At 35.8% G+C, this 21,491-nt stretch overlaps 1 protein-coding gene across 2 annotated transcripts in view; it reads right to left on the bottom strand.

Moving 5' to 3' along the window:
- LOC101740441 (transient receptor potential protein) overlaps positions 1-21,166 on the bottom strand; it is a 40,684-nt gene extending 19,518 nt beyond the window's left edge. Inside the window, exons 1-5 of one of the 2 annotated variants that reach the window (XM_021352038.3) lie at positions 21,051-21,166; positions 19,960-20,066; positions 11,792-11,955; positions 6,651-6,795; positions 1,447-1,542 (exon numbers count right to left, since the gene is read on the bottom strand). In XM_021352038.3, the coding sequence (XP_021207713.2) occupies positions 1,447-1,542; positions 6,651-6,795; positions 11,792-11,955; positions 19,960-20,016 (462 nt within the window). In that variant the 5' untranslated portion in view covers positions 20,017-20,066; positions 21,051-21,166. The remainder of the gene's footprint in view (positions 1-1,446; positions 1,543-6,650; positions 6,796-11,791; positions 11,956-19,959; positions 20,067-21,050) is intronic. The other variant, XM_021352044.3, reaches the window with a different exon arrangement.
- Positions 21,167-21,491: the final 325 nt, after the last annotated feature.

Below are 21,491 nucleotides of genomic sequence, written 5' to 3'. Positions count from 1 at the left end.
ATTATATTATAATAATAAAAATACCTACTTTCGTAATATAATAGATTATGGTCATTGTGAACATCTTCGAGTTGGAGGAATCTATGTTTAGAGATATCTTTAAGTAAAGCACTAATGATAGATATTTGCGTTACATGTTTTTTTTAAAGAAATAGTATGTAAATAGTATCGCGCCGCGGCTATTTTGGTAGTTTGTTGTTGTGTGTTGGTAGCGTACTGTTAAAGGGGAACTTAAAAATCCCTTTTTAAAAAATATACATATTTATTTAACCTTAAATTGACACGAGATTTTATTAAGAGAAGGCAACCGCTCTCGAATGGGATGGGAAACAGACTAACTTCCTTAGATTGGAATCGAGTATATTAATCGGCAAGATAGCTGATTTCTCTCGACAGTCTTGCATAGAAGCATTATCCCTTCCTGTGAAGGGGTATAACAGTAAGTATATGTATAGGTACTTAGGGTACGGTACGGTAGGGTACGGTTATAGGTACTTAGGGTACGCAGGGCACTATAATAAGAAGTTATTAAGTTTTATTTTTTTATTGCTTAGATTGGTAGACGAGCTCACAGCCCACCTGGTGTTAAGTGGTTACTAGAGCCCATGGACATCTACAACGTAAATGCGCCACCCACCTTGAGATATAAGTTCTAAGATCTCAGTATAGTTACAACGGCTGCTCCACCCTTCAAACCGAAACGCATTACCGCTTCACGGCAGAAATAGGCAGGGCGGTGGTACTTATCCGCGCGGACTCACTAGAGGTCCTAGCACCAGTAAGTTATCGAAAACAGTTTTTTTATCTGATTGAAGCACCGGTTTCTTGTAAAAGTTTAAAACCGTTTCCAAGAAGGTCTAACAAAAATAAGCCTATGAATTTGTATTGCTTTATCAATGTATTTTCTATTTTAGTTTAATGATTACAATAGAACGAAACTGAATACTTTCATTGCCGTTGATAGATCAAGAAGTCAAAAAATCCGAAATAATTCTGTATAAAAATCATAGTGCACGAGGAATTGCTTTGAAAATATTACTAATGTATTCTAGTCAAGTCAAGTAACAAGGTCAAGTAACGATTTTTCCATTTACAATTTAAAATAAACATTGTTTAATAAAACTATGATTATGACGACTTATTAATAGCGGTATAAATATAAAACAGCTAATGGATGGCTTTCATTTAATTTTAGAAAACTTCTCGGATTTAGGGAATACGTGTTTTTTTTTTAAACAAATATTGCTTAGATGGGTGGACGAGCTCACAGCCCACCTGGTGTTAAGTGGTTACTGGAGCCCATAGACATCTACAACGTAAATGGGCCACCCACCTGTAGATATAAGTTCTAAGGTCTCAGTACAGTTAACGGCTGCCCCACCCTTCAAACCGAAACGCATTACTGCTTCACGGCAGATGTTGCAATGTAGTGATTTATCTACTTACATAAGGTTCTCCAGGCTCATAATGTTCCTCTTCCCATTGCAGCAGCAATTCTACAGCTTCCACATATTCTTCTTTGATAGCGTGGAGCAGAGCATCCTAGAATAATAAGAATGTGATAAGGTTGTTTAAGAAGTAATGAGTAAACAGTGAACCACATGTTCCTGTGGATTTTTACGTTATGCTACAATATATTGAAATGAAACTCATCAATTATACTATTAGCACGACATTGTTACTTCGACGATGAAGTTTTATTTTACTTTCAATACGTATTTAATAAGGAATCAGAGACTGTCTCACTTGTTATTACGAGATACATCGGGCGTCCCAATAGGTCAAACTATTTTAAACTTGAAATAGTTCTTTGATTATTTTATACATTCAATAAAAGCGAATTTAAACAATTATTGAAACACAGCTCTTGATGAAATGTAATGAAAAGTCTTTCAACATCAAACAATCACTAAATGTTGTATGGTCGTTTAAAACTAAAGTTTCTCATTAAAATTGTTATTATTTCTTAAGCTACTTTGAGTCTGCGAATGTTTAAAGACTGCGAAGTCATAGATGAACTTTGATATTCGAAGTTTCTTAGATTTCGAATTATGAATGAAACAACGCCAGTCCATTGTTGTCGTGGCTAGATCAGTTTAGTAGGGAATGTTTTTTCTTCTTATGAGGGCTTCAAATCATCTAATATGTATTTACAATTTAAAACGTTATATATTTTGATCGAAATAATGTTGTAAGACATTCAATCATATTTCTTGCAGACAGAGCAACCACAGAAGTGTTGAACGCAGACAGGAATAAGTCGGAATACGAATGTGTTCTACAATATTTTATCAGATTCTATGAACCCGATGCCATGGTTTTGCGGCTGAAATAGACATCTAAAGCGTTATAACTATTGTTTTTAATTTTATATAACCTTACTGATTTACATTTACGTTTCTATCAGACATCTTTTCTATTTAAAGACTTTAAAATTTCGTCAATCATACCATAATAAAAGCAAGATTAAACCGTAACCGTTCGTGAACGCACGTGATTGAAATCGAGCCGTGAAATCTCAACAAACAAACTCACTATCGTGTTTGTAATAATAATTGTAATATGGATCTGTAGTATGGATTGTAATATCCAAAAACTTATGAAAAACAATGAAAAGTATTTTTCAGGCACAAGAAAATTGTTATTTGAATTTTGATTTCCACAAGAATCTCATTATCATTTTTTTTCTCAAATAATCGTAGAAAGTTTTCATGGAACTATTTTATGATTTAGTTCCGGCAATATTAGTATTTTACGATTTGCGAAACAGTGTACAGAATCCAATAACATTCGGATGAAGTATGTGCTTTACGCGGCAGATTGCGTGTATCTCATATTTTCTCTCCTTAATGAAAATTGTTAAACTGGAGAATATCGGTACGCTAATAGTCGGTGACATGAAATTTACAATTTTATTTTTGAATATGTCTTGTACGGTTTTCAAAATTGCTTACATAGAAAAAGTAAGTTCCGTAATTAACATAACAACGGCTAGCAGTAAATTACACTATTTTATATTAAACGCACCATTTGCTTGCAAAGTGTGTTTATACATATATAGATATATACCTATATAGGTATGTAGAAACGGAACGGAGTGATATGGAGGAATGATAGATATGGAGCATGACTGAGTGAGAAAGATAGGAGATGTCGTGTTAGGAAGTAAGAAAGGAGGCGGATGAATGCGGAACATCTAGTTTATTGCGTAAGCAACACAGGGAGTAGTTTCCGGACGCGACGACACTCAGACGCATTGTAACCCGGAAGACGAAAGACGTAACTTAAGACGATATAATAAGACGAAATAAATAATCGAGTTTTTGTGAAGTGATCGAGCGTTTCACTGGCCCACCCCGAATTTAAAATCCCACATATATATGTATATAGTTTTGAAACTAATTATTTACAAATGCGATGCATTTATGGGTCATTTCGTAAGCTTTACAATTAGTGTAGACGTATTTATTATACGAAGAAAGTTTATTGTGAATCACAAAATATTCTTACAAATAATGATTTATTTGAAAAGTTACAATGTAGGAAAAAAAAATCTAAACATCTAACTGGCACAGTTTAGTCACCGGTCCTTAGATGTCTTGCCTGGCTGGGCCTGGGCCACTGACTAAATCATCCACGTCGAGGAAAGTCTGGTCAATCTTGGCTAAAAGGCTACTAATTACGGAGCAACTGACAGTTGTCAATTCTAGTTATAATTGGTTTCTCAGGCCTACGATACGTCATTTATCCTATCATATTAAAGTCGGAAAATACTCCTTGAACCAGCGTCTTTAGCGTTAGAATTCCCGCCAAATATCAAACTCTCAAGCTACAATCAATAGGAAAATAAATGTATTTTTCTTCAAAAATAGAGAACTGAATACATAAACAGTGTCGATGTAGATAGATACTGTTTAGGGTTTTAAATTCATAATTCTGTCACTGTTTATGTATGTATGCGTAAAATTTTAAAGTAAACCTCAAACATAGGTCAAGAGGTTTCTTACGTTTCATCACTTTCATCGACTAATATGCATATTATCAGTAAAACTTGTAACTTGGCTGAAAGGTAAAAGGCGTGTTGACTATAATTAAAAAAAAAACATTTCAAAGTGTCTCTTATTAAATTTGATATATTTAAAGACATAGTTCAGATGATGACCAAGATTAAAGCGATAAGCGAAAGCGACACTTTTTTGTTGACAGTGAATTTATTTGGGTCTTAAGAATAATAAGTTATCAACCGCTATCATAATGAAATCGTAAAAATAAACATCACTAGCTCCGACACAAATTAACCTAAGGTGGTCCGCATATGTTGAAAATAAAATTAAAACCAGTCCCAGCTTCTCTTTAATCTGATTGTTGAAGGCGCTCAAATAAAAGTCTCTGTCGCACACATGTGAGAGAATAACGCCATAAAACGACCTGCGGAAAGGGTGATTTTAGAAATTAAATTCTATTGTATCTTTCCCCCAGCTATTCGCTTATGGTAGCTTAAGAGGATATTGCAGCTACATGCGGATTGGTAGGTGAACTCAGAGCCTGAGGAAATATGCTAAGACTAACCCTAACAAGAGCAGTGCTTCGCAGAATCTACTAACGGATCTGAATCGCGAACCACTGAGCAGATCCGGCGAGAAACAGTGGGTCAACCATTAATACTGTCTATTAAAAAGTATTTGGGAGATAATATTTGGCAAACTTATCCAAGCATGAACAGTTTCCACCGGGTTATAGCTGGAACAGCCCTAGTCCGGAACTTTAAGTGACCATTACTTATCTATGAGATAATTTTCTATTCTATTACTTTTAAATTTTCTTCTGTTGTCATCATTTGCGAAAAAAAGACAAAACGAACGATCAAAGACATGATGTTGTTTATTCAAGTCTTTATAGAGGTTATTATGTCATTATTATTTTTCCATTCAATATTATATTTTCGCTAATAAAAGAATCAGCAAGAATCCTAGCCCCTATACTCATAATCCATACTTCATAGTTCTCTATGCTAAATATGAATAAATCTGAGTTACTGTATCGACATCTGTAGCCGTTTATGAAAATATACCGCAGATGTGATCATGCAAACTATCCGAGCAATGATTTCCCGCGGGACAAAGATCTCCGCGAATCGAATACTAAGAAATACGCCTTTTTTGAGACAAAACCGAATGGGCAACGGATTTATAAGTGCTACTTTGTTTGCATAAATATAGAAAAATATGTTTCTGCATTTATTTTGTTTAACATAATCGACAGGTTTAATTTCGCGTTTTTTCTTCATTTTATAACGAAGTTTCAAGTACTTTGCAATTTTTGTGGTCACGTGTGTGACCGACCATCGTAAATCGTCGCGATGCACGTGAATGTAAATAGGAAAGCATTTTTAATGATTTCTTTTACGAGCCCTGAAATTTAAGGAATATTGAATGTACTTAAACTATTTCCATCATACTTCTAATGCGAAGGATACATTCGTGCCGGCTTGTAGATTGGGACGGCCTTATACAAATCAATCGAGACCTTGATCTTACGTCTTAGGTTGCACGATGGCTTTCTTGTTGTGACATCTATAACCACATAACATCAGAAGGCTCTTTAGCGTTCTCATCTATCTAGGGCAATTTAAGAAATGCCAAAATTAATTAACGATTTTCAAGCTAACAACATTTAAAATATTTTGTAATTAAAAACGCGGTGAGATGAAAATAAATTTCATTTAAGTCTATTTGTGTCAGAGATTTTTACGTGTTTTTGTTCAGCAAATGTTCAAGCAGCTATTTGGAATCTAATAACCAGTGTATAAGACCTTCATAAGCGGTCTCCCGACGGTCGTCAGGACAGTTTGCTCTGTGTTGGTAGTAAAAGGAAAATTACAGAGTCCAATGAAAAGGGATTTGTTTAAGATATGTATGTGTTTTTTCTCTGTAAGGTTTGAACTCGTGGCTGAGGAGCTTTTTTTTAATTGCCCTTGTAGACAGACGAGCATACGGCCCACCTGATGGTGAGTGGTTATCGTTCCTCATGGACTTCAACAATGCCAGGGGCAGATCCAAACCGCTGCCTACCGTTAAAAGCTAAGATTGAAATTCCAAATGTAGTTTGTCATGTCTTTTATGACATGGTTATTGGTTTTTCTTCAAAATGTTATTGTGATACTTTTAAATGAACTCTAATTATTCTGATGCTAGTGTGCACATTACTCCACCTATTTTTTTATCGCTTATATTTGTGGATGAACTCACGGCTCTGGTTTTTGTTACCGAAGCCCATATATATCAAAACCTGGCTACATTAGTTCTAAATCTCAGTTATTACAGTACAATAGCTGCCGCACCCTTCGAACCGAAACAGTTTACTGTTTCACAGCAGAAATAGGCGGGGTGGTTGTACCTACTACCCGTAGGTAGTATTAGTAGGCAGTAGGGGGTCATAAGGCGCCCCCCCCCTCACACAAATGTCGGCGGAAGATCATTTGAAGGGTACCGACATTGATATGTTACTGTTTAACATTGCTAAGCCGGTAGACGTTTTCCGAGTCATGATTTTTTGTAACTTCTAGATTTATCTATATATTTGGCATAAGGGTTTGGTATGTATTTTATCTATATTATTATTATACTAATATATTATTAATCATTTTATACCTTAACTTTGATTCCCGATCCAAGAAGTAGTTTGATGAGTTCAATATTCTCGTTCTCAATTGCAGCGATGAGGGCCGACCTATTGAGTGGATCCACACAGTTGATGTCCAGTACCTCTGGTTTTCCAAGGTTCTGCTCAATCAACCTGCGGGAGAATGTTTTTTGCATAAAAATACCTCTCAGATAATGACATATCAATTTTAAGGCATATTATGTTTTTAGTGTTTTAGTTAGTAAAGAGAAAAATCACTACTAGAAGAGAAAGTCCCATTTTGAGTTTTAGAACAATCCGGCGTTTTAGTTTCAACTTCCTGTAAGTATCAAAATTACTTGGTGTATATTTTTATTATTTTTTATTTATTTGATGGTGCACAAATATAATAATATAATAATAATATATATAAAATCTTTTTTTATTGCCCTTGTAGGCAGACGAGCATACGGTCCACCTGATGGTGAGTGGTTACCGTTGCCCATGAACTTCAGCAATGCTAGGGACAGAGCCAAGCCGCTGCCTACCGCTAAAATCTACGTACATTAATATTTAACTCAAATATAAAAAATTGATACACAATTTAATTTACCCTTTTTGGATGTGAACACACCATGCATGAGGTCGGTTGTGTTAAAAGTCTTTAGAGACTGACTTTTATTTATTAAATAAATTTTACTAACTATGCTCTTAGTTACATATAACTGAAAATAAAAACTAACAAAAATCACTCAACAATTTAAAAAAAAAAAAAAAAAAGGACGGAAATTATATAAAAAAGGAATAATTTAATTCAAATCCGTGCGTTTTTCGCCTACTGAACGGCAATTAGTCTCCTTCGGATAGTCTGCGGACGTATATTTCTATTTTTACATCGTGCTAGGTAAACGTTTTCTAACATAAACACTGATGTCACTCACGAGCATTAGCCGGACTGCCGATATTTTTATGGGACAGTTAAATTGATCTTCAATTGAAACATCTCGTTGTATCTATCGCTACCTAACGCGTTCGATACATCGATTACGCGATTTCAGTGGCGCGTTCATGATTTGTGTAAGGGCGTTTCTGGAAGGTGAGATTTTTATATAACGACTAGCTGACCCGGCAGACTTCGTAGTGCCTCAATCGATAAACAAAAGACCTAAGCTTTTGTATCAAAATAAACTTAAAACAAACAAAAGGAATCCGTTCGGAAAATTGTTATTTTTATTTAATTCCGAGTATTTTCATATTTATCTAAATTTTAAACCTTCTCTGGACCTCCACAAATAATTCAAGACCAAAATTAGCCAAATCGGTCCAGCCGCTTTCGAGTTTTAGCGAGATAAACGGAGAGCAATTCATTTTTATATATATAGATATAGATATATAGATATTACCATTTTTTTACTAAAAAATAATTGACGCATTACAACACATATTAATGGACTGTCACTGAAATATGAATGTTAATTTTTTTGTTAGCTTTAGATGGGTGTTCGGGTTGCGATTCATTTGATATTTGGTGGTCGCAAAAACTCGTAGACTTCACAACGCGAATGTCATCCACATTGAGATATGAGATCGAAATCTCAATTGGATAGTGTTTGTATCCACTCAAAGTTTTTTTCTACAATCGCTGAATGCCGATTACGGTATGCTAGGGTGCAGTTCAGAGGATTATGCCCAGCAGTGGACCCATGTTGGTTGAGCCCACTGAGTTTCTCGCCGGATCTTCTGACTGGGTCGCGTTTCCAACCCGGTGGTAGGTTCTGCGAAGCACTGCCCTTGCTAGGGCCAGTGTTAGCAACATCGTCAGGTCTGAGCCCCGTGAACTAACTTACTTGTTAGGCTACGCCGACATAGCCTCTAAAGGTTATTAGCTTAGGTACTGTCAATCCAAAGCCTACTATCCGATGCGATCTATGGCGTGATTTTTATTAATTATATGAGCAAGTATTCGATATCTTAGTGTATTCATTTGTTTTTTTCTCAAATGTGTATTTTCGTCACACAAAATAAAATACTAGCTTTACACCTGCACTATATGCATATAAAATACATATTATTTCTCAGCGTTTATAACCAAGACAGTGATGGTAAACTAGTAAGTACAGTTATGTCAGTACATTAGGTAGAAGCTAGGGGAAGGACTAGGTAGAAAATAATGGAAGATTCTGTTCTCCCGCTCGACTATTAATAACTAGATATAGATAAAAGTAATAAATAAATTAAAGATAAATAAAAATTCAAAAATATTCAAACTTATTCTGCAAGTTATCATTCGACAAAATTTATCTACCTATTTAACTGCCTTACCTTTACCTTAGTTGGACTACCTGTGTTCATTAATTATGTTAACATTTTTTAGAACCATAATGTGTTTCTTTAATTGGCTTATGTTTGGGAAAACATCCTCTGTACCTTGTGTCTAGTTAAATGCTGTTGAAACATTGTTGATTAAATAAATAAATAAATAAAAAATAAAAAAATAGATTGATAGCACGATTTTTTATTCGAGTAATGTAAACAGCGAAAAAAAACTCGATTCCAATCGTACGCACACATCGTTTGTACATAATTGAACACGAAAACCTACAAGTGCTTTCCGAAATTGGAATTATTCTTTGTACAACCGATCAGAATCACTACAAGAGCAGACTAATCCTATTTATCAATTTCATTAAGCGCGTGGATTCCTTTGCGTGCTCCAATTCGTCAACCGTTTGGTTTTTGTTCGGAGTTACGTGCTTTGTAACGCTATGGATTGTGCTATAACAGCCCATTTTAGCCCACTGTTGGACTCAGCTTCCTCCAAAGCACGCGACGCTTTAGATTAAAACACATCTTAGCGCTAAGAGATTACTAAGCAAATTTTCAGTTCAGTTCTGTTAAATCGTTGAGTGAATACATTAAGACGTATAATTGAAGTCTAAATTGTTTCATATAACGGAACCCTTAAAATTGGATCACAGGATCGTTAATATTAATGAATAACTTCGCGGTAAAAGTGGGTTAAACGATGGGTATCTTTTTTTTTTCACAGGAGAAAATCGCCGGATCCCCACCCGCATGGCAGGTGGGGTATGTGGGAGTCGAACCTCACCAAAAACTCCTGCCGCTCACAGCCGGCGCCCTACCCCGGACCGGGCGGGAACCCAGTCGGAGCTATTGAGACGGCGGGACAGGGTTTACGCAGAGCGTATTACATCCATCCCGCCGTCCCAAACGATGGGTATCTGGATTGAATTTAAATTTTGGAGATATTTTTAAAAAGAAAAAATGTTCCTATCATTATTTTTTAATCACCGACTTGATCTGAGAATCGTCATTCAATCAAGTATTACCATTATCTTCTAGATAAAAAAATAATACTATAACTCAGATAAATAAAGAATATTTTTGAAAAATTAATTAATTGCACAACATGCTATTCGGTTAAAAACCTTAACTTGTTATTGTAAGAGGTTCGATGTTTTTTTTTTTCAAAGGAAAATGTTTCCGATGTTTGAAAACTGCCCGAGGCTGAGTTCAAAATAAGGTTTCGTTTCATGCAGGATGGATATTTTTTTTTGTTTTTGTGTAAAATAAAGGTAATTTTCCGTTTTCCGAAATTTTTAATTTAATAATTAATTTTCTTTGTGTACGTAACAGCCGTTGAGATATCATTATGTTGTTATATGTACAACTGACAATTGTGGAATCATTGTTTCTTATATAGCATCTTAATATGATTTAATTGTATAGCTTGCAATGTATAATTATATCTACGCTATGGAATATATTTTTACTGGTGGTAGGACCTCTTGTGAGTCCGCAGGGGTAGGTACCACCGCCCTGCCTATTTCTGCCGTGAAGCAGTAATGCGTTTCGGTTTGAGGGTGGGGCAGCCGTTGTAACTATACTGAGATCTTACAACTTATATCGCAAGGTGGGTGGCGCATTTACGTTGTAGATGTCTATGGGCTCCAGTAACCACTTAACAACAGGTGGGCTGTGAGCTCGTCCACCCATCTAAGCTATAAAAAAAAATAAAAAAATGGAAATGCTTAGCTTAATTTTGATTAGCTTCAAGATGTGCGATTAACTTGAAGACTTGTTTCCAAATTCACCTTCGAAGAACGAAGACAAGAAAACTTTAATTAAAACTTATTTATACGGTTTAGTCACGTATTTTGTTGCAACACTATTTCCGATGTTTTGAATAGTAATAGTTATGCAGTTTTCGTGGTCGCGTTTTTAATTGAATAGGTAGTTATTAGTAATTATGACTACCACTCGTGAAAAACAGAAGAAAAAACTGAATGTCCATTTTGATCCAATTCGATTTCTTGCCTTTTTAACACAATTGTTGTTAGTTCAATATCTATCTAAATAAGAGGTTATTTAAGATCTGCGATAAGAAAGACCAAGACATGCTAACTTAGAATTCAGTTGTATCAAGAATGTTTTTTTTAGCGAACGACTAGTTAGCAATGTCTCGAGCCCTGTGAGCTTACGTACCAGTTCAGAATAATGTAACAGTACATAATTTAGATATTCTTTCGGTTTCGTTTTTTGTACAACATAAATACAATCACTGCATAGTATAAAACAAAGTCGCTTTCTCTGTCCCTATATCTGTCTGTCCCTATGTATGCTTAAATCTTTAAAACTACGCAACGGATTTTGATGCGTTTTTTTTTAATAGATAGAGTGATTGAAGAGGAAGGTTTATATGTATAATAACATCCATTAAATAGTGGAGAAATACTGTTATTTTTGAGGTTTCTAATGTGATGTCGTAAATAATCAATAATAAAATTTTATGTTTCCGAAGCGAAGCGAGGGCGGGTCGCTAGTAATGTATAAAATAATAAAAAGAGGAGAGCTTACTAGAATCAGTGTAAAAGTACACTACTACAACTAAACAGTTGTGTTTGTCAAATTTATATTAAGTAGGTTCAACCAGAGTTATTTCATTAATATAAGATACGAATTTATAAAATATCCAGCGGAGCAAAAATGTGTATCGATTTGTCAGACATTATTTAGGCAACTTCAATAGATTTGTAGTTTAAATTAAAATTGAAATTTTTTACATAAGATTTCTGTAAAATAATTTAAATTGTTACACAAAAGAGCCTTTGAAGACTCCAAGTTGAAATCACTTTTAATTTTTTTATACCTTTTTACTGTGACGTAGTCCCCTCTGTCAGCATGCAGCAGATATGTCTTCTCGACTCTTGTCAGAGGGCGCTCGCAAGTAAAGCGAAGGTCATGCTGACTGTTCCTCAGGGCTTCCTGGGAGCTACCCAGGAGCTCTTCTCTGGAGCCGCGGTTCATGCTTGTCTGAAAAAGAAAAAAAACGGATAGAAATGATCATGACAGAATCATTTCTTTAACTGTTACGATCGGAGAAGTGATGCACAGACGAACACAGATACTCTTTTTTATTTATTTTTTTATTGCCTACATGGTTGGACGAGCTCACAGTCCACCTGGTGTTAAGTGGTTACTGGAGCCCATAGACATCTAAAACGTAAATGCGCCACGCATCTTGAGATATAAGTTCTAAGGTCTCAGTATAGTTACAACGGCTGCTCCACCCTTCAAACCGAAACGCATTACTACTTCACGGCAGAAATAGGTAGGGCAGTGGTACCTACCCGTGCGGACGGACAAGAGGTCCTACCACTAGTGATTACGCAAATTATAATTTTGCGGGTTTGATTTTATTACACGATGTTATTCTTTCACCGAGGAAGTCAATCGTGAACATTTGCTAAGCACGTAAGAAAAATTGGTACCCGCCTGCGGGATTCGAACACTGGTGCATCGCTACATACGAATGCACCGGACGTCTTATCCTTTGGGCCATGATGACTCGATGTTAGGCAGACAGATAATACACATAAACTAGTTATAGATAAGCAACTCAAGCACTCAACAACAATGTTTAAGGGCATCGACCACTAGATGGCTTCGCTTCGATTAGTTTTCTCATTGCTCCTGTAAATGCCAGTAACATATTGCCTATCCTATATTTTATTTTTAATTAAGGATTTTGTAAATTTTCAAAAACCACTAATTGATAAAATTTAATCTATTTGTCTATAACAAATAAAGACTTGTATGATTTATTAATTTTTATTTTTATTTTCTGTGTTTAGTCACGCAATAATTAAATGTCTTAACTTTAGCAACGTATAAGTTTAGGGGCATCCGCCACAAGATGTCGATAGTTTCCATACAAGAAAAATATTTTTCTTATAGTATCGCAGTTTCAGGGCCATCGTTAGGTTAGTTTGTAGGCAGCGGCTTGGCTTTGACCCTGGCATTGCTGAAGTCCATGGGCGACGGTAACCACTCACCATCAGGTGGGCCGTATGCTCGTCTGCCTACAAGGGCAATAAAAAAAAGTTACCGCAATCCATCGACACTACAATGTATAAGCTACCCGACTAGATTGTCATCTAAATTGCTACAAAGACCGTCCTACCCTAGAAATCAGAATGCCTTACCTGGTGGTATCTACCCGTTCGAACCTAATTATACAGCCTAGCCTTAGCGCAAATCATTCAAAAGCAATTTCGTTTTCATAATACAATATCATGTCATGTCATGTCGGTAGGCAGCGGCTTGACTCTGCCCCTGGCATTGCTGAAGTCCATGGTAACCACTCACCATCAGGTAGGCCGTATGCTCGTCTGCCTACAAGGGCTATAAAAAAAACCTTCATTGCAAAAGACGTTCATAAACACGTGTTCGGTACATGTTCCTTTAGAAACATTGACTCTTGTTACCGAGATTTTAGATATATAGATAATAAGCACTGAGACAAAGAACAAACAAACCTCATCATCATATGAATGTTTGCCCGATGGAGGATCGAACTAACGACCCTTCGCGTAATAGTCAGGGGCGCTTACTACAGCGCCATCGAGTCAGTCAAATCATTATAATATTCAGAATCCTATCTATATCTACCGCCCCTTCTTTGTCGTGGTCACATTGTAATACTCGCTATGGTACTCATCAAACGTAGACGTAATCAGGAAGGAACTTAGAAATGCTTAGTCAAATTTATTCTTAATATAAATAAAAAAGCTTGGGGTGCATGGTATCAGTAGTTATAAATATTTTATGAACAGATGAGTAGAATGGTTATTTTGATAATATCCTGAAAAGCACCCCACGCTTTTTTTTACAATAAAATAACTTTTTCTTACACTATTTTTAATTTAAATTTATAAATTTTTTTACTTTTTACTTTTTAGTTGGATTTTCTATAAAAGCGTATTTTGTTAGTTTTTTTAAACTATTATTAATTTTTCATTTTTTAGTTGAATTTCAATATTTTTTTTAAATATTGACTTGTCATCGGTCCTTAATAAGTATACCAAATTTTGAGTTAATCCGACGTTTTGAAGGGGGTCAAAATCATGTTCAAAGATTCCGTTACAAACATACATGCGTCTGAAGCTAATAAAAGCGTATTAAAAACACCAATCATTTTGCTAATATCGGTGTAAGAAATATACCAGCTGAACATATCAATATAAAATACTTGTATTTCTCGAGACATAATGTCGTAAAAAAATAAACGTGTACTACTAAAATAACACGACCAAACTTACGGACGGACAAGACAAACACACTCAATGTAATGATATGCAAATATTAAGCATTGTTGACCGAAAACTCTCGTCCGTTGTTTCTTTATAGTATACGAAAAAAAATCACAAGTATTCATGGATGTTCTTTAAGTATCTGTTGCTGGTGTATGCTGGTAGTCTTGAGAGGCTATATCAGCGTTACCCCAGCGTATAGGTGAGCCCACAGGGCTCGAACCGGAGGTGTTGCTAACACTGGCCCTAGCAAGAGCAGTGCTTCGCAGAATCTACCACCGGATCGGAACGCGACCCAATGAGAAGATCCGGCGAGAAACTCAGTGGGCTGTGTCTGTGGGTTAATTTACTCGCCGAGCCCTTCGTCGCCAGTGACAAGGTGGATTTTTTTTTGTCTCGTGAGATTAGTGCAATAAAAATTTTAATATTTTCGTCGTGAAGCATTAATGCGTTTTGGTTTGAAGGGTGGGGCAGCAGTTGTATTGTAAAAACCAAAACTCAGAACTCGTGTCTAGTTGGATAGCGGTATTTATGTTCGTCATGTCTATGAGCTCCGGTAACCACATAAAACTAAGTAGGCCATGCAAAAAAATTGGTATTTGAGTAATATATTAAAATAAATATAATATACTTTTTATAGTATGAAAGAAAAATACAAAAGATCTTTAATTTACCGTTTCTGAATGCCTACCTGACATACAATCATTAAAATTTCATTGCACGATTGTAAACGTTGAATACAATCAAAATTGAATACAAAAACCTCCGTAATTGAAACGAAGGCTTCAATTGCAGCACCAATTGAAGCATTAAAATCGTACAGATTGAAGATAGTCATGTAAATGTTATTTTCAAAAATCAGTTATGCGCTGGTATTCTTCATATGGCATGCCACTGAACATTAGACCTTATGTCTTAGGCTGAGTTGCAGTATTTAGGTTGTAGTTTCTAAGGGCTCCGTAAACGGTAGGAATCATTTTCCTATTAAGCCCGGGGAGGTTGCGGGTCACATGATGATTACTGATAGTTACTACCTAATTTAGGTCACGGAAGCTGGCAACACCAACGGATTTTTTTATTGTTCATAACGCTCTGTTAATTTAGAGAAAGAGATCTCATCCGAAAGTATTATAATATAGCTTAAGCTATTATGTAGCTTAAGGCAGAAAAATCTAGAAACGCAGTTTTGGTGAGATTAGCTTTACCCGCTATGGTGATTTAATGGAAACTCCATTAACTCTCTGAAAAGTTTACGATCACGATTCTCGTAACAAACAACATAATAGTCAAAGTCAGCGAAATCAAAGCGATAATAATTTTTGATATACAAAATTAAAAAAAGCGTCAGTAATGCCCTCAGTAATGCATTGCTCACAATAATTTGTTACAGTATAAAGGGTGTCGTCTCAGCTTGTATAAGAATCGTCACGTGAAGCCTTCAGATCTCCTTAACGTCATAAACACGACGTAATCCACACTGATTTATGTTAGATTCGTGTAGAATTTTGATCAGGTATAAGTGTCGACTGACTGGTTTTGTGAATTTCGAAAACATTGTATTAAATATACAGGATGTTGCGTAAATAATATTTTTATTGCTTATATGGGTAGACGACCAAAGACCACCTGGTTTTTAGTTTTATAGCCCATAGTCATGGGCTGTGGTAATAATTATGTCTATCATTGATGTCTATCAACAACGTAAATACCGCCGCCTACCTTGAGATATGATGTTCTTAGTCTTAGTTTTGTAGTATAACGGCTGCCTCAACCTTCAAATCGAGACACATATCTGCTTCACGCTATGGGCTCACGATATGTCCTACCTTAAGACCTTAATTATTTATTTCGGTTTGAAAAGTTCCAATAAGAAAAAAAGTCATGCATTAAATGTTACCCGCGGCTTCGCCCGCGTGGTCAAGGACGAGCGTCAGTGTAGTTTTCCGTGGGAAAGAGATGTTTTTTCGGGATAAACGGTAGCCTATGTCACGGTTTGGACTTAAAACTATCACTTTAAAAATCATGGAAATCCGTTGCTTCGTTTCGATGTGAAAGAAGGGCAAACAAACAAACAAACAGAAATTCACATTTAAAGTATTATTAGCAATAGTATGTAGTGTGGAGTATGTGTGTTAGTAAGGGCCATTTCAATGACTTAAAAAAAAATTAGCCAAATTAAATACACGTTTTTTGTTTTCTTGTAGCTAATTTTATTTTTACGTCCCAAGAGCTTCTTAAGCGATATTAAATTTGCATGTATTTTGCAAAGAGGTCGCTCGCTGTCTTTACCCGTTACATGTTTGAATATTTTAAATACATTGTTCGCCTATTTTCTTGTTCGTGAGTTCCTATTGATATAAACACTCATTCGTCATAATTTGCGAATATGTAGAACGCGCCTGCCATAAAAAAAGGCTAATGTTATTCTGAAGCTAATGCTAGTTTACTAGACAATCGTTTAAATAATGTTTAAGAAGTTCTATTTCGAATTTTGACCGAGAAAAAAGATTTCTGTTGCGCGAGTCTTGTATCGACGCGGCTATTGTACTTTATATATGTATGTTTTTTGGATTGCTTATTGAGTTGTATTTTTATTTAGTTCGTACCGTCTTTATTGGCATATAAATTAGTTCAACGTCAATAAAGCTAGTGTTAATTTGATTTAATTCGAGATATGAACCTCTCATTTCAATGTAGGTGGCGGAGTTCATGCTGTGATCATAATGGTCTCCATTGAGACCTTGACTGATCGGTCTGATTGTGATAACGACATAATCCAAGGTGGGCCGGGAGTTCGACTACTTATTTTATATGAAGTTTTCTTCTTTTTTCCATCCCACTAGGTGAGGTCGGTACAGCAATTTTTTCTCTTCCATTCTCTTCTATCAGCCGTCATCTCGACACTCACTCCTCTCTCTCTCATATCGTCATTCACACACTCCATCCATGTCTTCTTCGGTCTACCTCTTCCCTCTCTACCTTGCACTACCATTTCCATACATCTCCTAGTCACATTCGTCTTTTTTTTTTATTATGTGGTTACAATAATACAAAGACAGTATTTAAAAATCTTCTAACCAATGGTTTGACAACTAATAGTGATCTAAAATCTATCGTTGTGCTTTTGGGAGATAAATGCGAGTGCGCTTTCAGTCGAGCTTTCGTCTTGCAGTTAACGGTATTGATTTAACTGCCTCCTGCTCTCAAGAAACAATTCATTTTCCACTAAACCGTTCACTTTTGAAATTCAATGTTTTAAATTTAAAACTCTTTTGATCGAAGGACGTTGAAAGATTAGTCATAAGTAAACTATAGCTTTTAAAACCAATATAAATACCATTATAATACGCGATCGAATAGTGCGGATATTTTTAAACAAAAAATCGATAATTTAAGTTCATAAATAAAAATTGCCGATACTATGCTTCTGAAATGAAAACGTAATATACGTATGACGTAAATAGATATAGAACATCACTCGTTTGATCATTTTTGTAAACAAAAAATACGTTTCATTGGAATTGTTTAAAACGAAATGTTGCGTTACGGAAATGTAAGTCATACTTATGTTATCCATCTAAGCAATAAAATAAAAAATACCAAAAAAAAGCAACAAATATCACTACAGTAAAGATTATGTGTAGTTTGGATCATTTAAAACAAGGTTCAGTTAATACTTAGTTTTTATTGCTAGATGAGTGGACGAGCTCACAGCCCACCTGGTGTTAAGTGGTTACTGGAGCCCATAGACATTTACGACGTAAATGCGCCACCCAACTTGAGATATAAGTTCTAAGGTCTCAAGTATAGTTACAACGGCTGCCCCACCCTTCAAACCGAAACGCATTACTGCTTCACGGCAGAAATAAGCAGGGCGGTGGTACCTACCCGCGCGGACTCACAAGAGGTCCTACCACCAGTAACCAGTTTGGATAATTTAAAACAAGATTAAGTAAATACTTAGATTATATTATAAATATATTTGAATTAGCAGAGCAAATGAGCTTGGCCTAAATGGTGAGAAGATATTAGTAGCCAATACTGCAACAATACCACAGCATACAACAAATAGTAGATTGCCAGTTGTGAGTATTCCTGAACGGTACAAATGCCATCTGTGGGTATTATAATGCATTTAAAAAATCGATTATAACTTAAAATAATATAGCTTCACCGGAATTATTGTTATTGACCGAATTCCCGTCAAAAACATCGTCAGAGTTCAATGAATTAACGCATTTTACGATTTCCCGCTGTCATCGATGAGATAAAATGGCTTTTATTACATAAAGCACTTTCAAAGTCATAAATTAGAACTCGGGCGGCTTGATGTCCAGTTGTCTTATGGAAGCTACTCATGGAACCACTTTTACTGATCAGACGCATACCCAGCAACTCTCTCTCTCTTCAACCTCTGTCACCTGGACATATACTTACTGGTAGTAGGACCTCTTGTCTGTCTGCGCGCACTTACCACCCTGTAAGTACCCAGCCTATTTCTGCCGTGAAGCAATAATGCGTTTCGGTTTGAAGAGTGGGGCAGCCGTTATAACTATACTTGAGACCTTAGAACTTATATCTCAAGGTGGGTGGCGCATTTACGTCGTAGATGTCTATGGGCTCCAGTAACCACTTAACACCAAGTGGGCTGTGAGCTCGTCCACACGTGTAAGCAATAAAAAAAACCCAATGCTCACTATATAGGTAGGTCTTTTATTTACATTCTATTCTTTTCGGTCAAGAGTTTTTCGGCAACTAGTTGGTACATAATGCGACTAACTTTTTGAGGCTCTCGTTAGCGCCTCTTACTACTAAGATAAGGGTATCCGGTTTGTGGCTTTATTTGTTCTTTATCTGGCTATGGAAATTAGTCACTGGTTCGATTAGTACGTTTCATTAATAGAGTGGACCCTGATTAAAGATTGGGTGGTAATTTAAAAAAATGCGTATTAATTCTGTTTAAAGTGTCAAAAATGCAGAATGACGGTAGTTACCAACTGATTATAACTATTTTTTTAAATAACTGTGAACTCATATACGCTAGTAGAAAAAAATATTGCAAAATATCACATCTCCTGGATACGTGGTGATTGTATTTACTAGAGGATTCTGAAGTCGTCGTGGCCTAACGGATAAGACGTCCGGTGCATTCGTGTTGAACGATGCACCGGTGTTCGAATCTCAGGCGGGTACCAATTTTTCTAATGAAATATGTACTCTATAGTTTTTGTGGTCGCGAACGATTGGGTCTTCAGGTGATCTGAACTAATCGGCCTCAGGGATCAATATCTACCCGAAAAAGGAATAACGCGATTAGGCTACAACAAAAAACGGAGACCGGAGTATTAGATAGTAGCTCATAAATAACATCCTTTTTTTTATTGCTTAGATGGGAGGACGAGCTCACAGCCCACCTGGTGTTAAGTGGTTACTGGAGCCCATAGACATGTACAACGTAAATGCGCCACCCACCTTGAGATATAAGTTCTAAGGTCCCAAGTATGATTACAACGGCTGCCCCACCCTTCAAACCGAAACGCATTACTGCTTCACGGCAGAAATAGGCAGGGTGGTGATATCTACCCGCCCGGACTCACACGAGGTCCTGCCACCAGTAAAAAAGTAGTAACTAGTTTTAGTAAGTGCCTATAACTAACAAAGTCTATCTCATATCTCTATAACAAAATCAAAGTCTAAATAATTTTACTTAATAAAATTTACTCACGATATGGCTGATGTTAAAACGAACGTGAACATTGTTCTCTTTTTTTCGTCTCTTCATTATGTTTATTTATTATTGGAAAACAACGTTAAATCACTATACACTTTGCACTTTATGAATATGCCCGAAAAAGTTTATTATTATATCGAGGGGTGAAAAGCTATTAGGATTAAACGACACTTTTGTAACTTTACAGGAGGGCCATTTAAAGTTTAAAATTCGGAAAAAGTTGGTTGAAGTTCAATTAAACATATTAAAATGTTGATACTAATCTTTATTTATATAAAAATGAATTGCTGTTCGTTAGTCTCGCTAAAACTCGGGAACGGCTGGATCAGGCTAATTTCGGTCTTGAATTATTCGTGGAAATCCAGAAAAGGTTTAAAAGGTGAGAAAATATAAAAAAGCTCGGGATATTATATAAATACAAACAATTTTGTTTTTCCTTTGATGTGTCCCCCGTCGGACGGATTCCTTTTGTTTGTTTTAAGTTTATTTTATACAAAAGTTTAGGTTTTTTATTTATCGATTGAGGCACTACGAAGTCTGCCGGGTCAGCTAGTATCAAATAAAACGGACCTCTAATTACAAGGATAAATGTGGCGCATTAAGCGAAACGTCGTTTAAACCAAATAACCTCTCATCTCTCGATATGTGTGATGAAAAAAACGTAATATCGTTTTCATAACTTTGCAACACATATGTTTCAATACGTCATTTTATCTGTATTTGCTATATCTTTCACGTATTTCCCTTTTTTATTCATAGCAAGTTTTTGAATACGATAAAATGCACACATGCATAATTGTCACTTATAGTTTTACGAATTTATAGTTTTTTTTTTAAATAACAAATCACTTCAGGTTCGTTTTAAACACTTTCGTATATAAAAGATGTATTTTCTCGGAGCGTGGTGCAAGAGAGACGATCTAAACTTGTGTCTGAAATGGAGAACTCTCTGGGGCGAATCTCCGAGTGGGGTGAATCGAACTTAGTTCAATTCGACCCGTTGAAGACACAGGTTTACGTATTCACTGCGAAGAAGGACACCTTTGTCGTGGTGCCACAATATGTCTGATATTACACACTCTCACCATGACACTGCGCTAAAACATCGCGAACGCTGTTAACGTAAACATTGACCGATTGAAAATCTTCCGACGGATATTCGTTTGATACTTGTTTTTTCTATCGAAGATCGGACAATACTAATCCCAGAGCACGATGCTCTGTTCGCACGTTCAATCTATTTTTATATTTATACGTCTGTCGTAAATGCATATGCCGAACGTGAATTATTAGAGATTTTTTTGTTGAATTGGGATTGTTAAGTTGTATAGTATACTGTGATGTCGATATTTAGAATTGAATAATCATTAATGTAAACATATAAATTCATTTATACTCGTAAAGACTTTTTTATTCTTTTAATTTATGGTTAGTTATACCGAAAAACGTGAAACAATGATAAATTACATAATTGAAGTGATTTTTGTGGCACCTCCAGATCACCTAGGAAACTGAAAATATATTAT

This window comes from Bombyx mori, chromosome 14, assembly GCF_030269925.1.
Source record: "Bombyx mori chromosome 14, ASM3026992v2".
NCBI classification, from domain to species: Eukaryota; Metazoa; Arthropoda; class Insecta; order Lepidoptera; family Bombycidae; genus Bombyx; species Bombyx mori.
The sequence above is the reverse complement of the archived record's forward strand: the minus strand, read 5'-3'. Positions and strand labels throughout refer to the sequence as shown.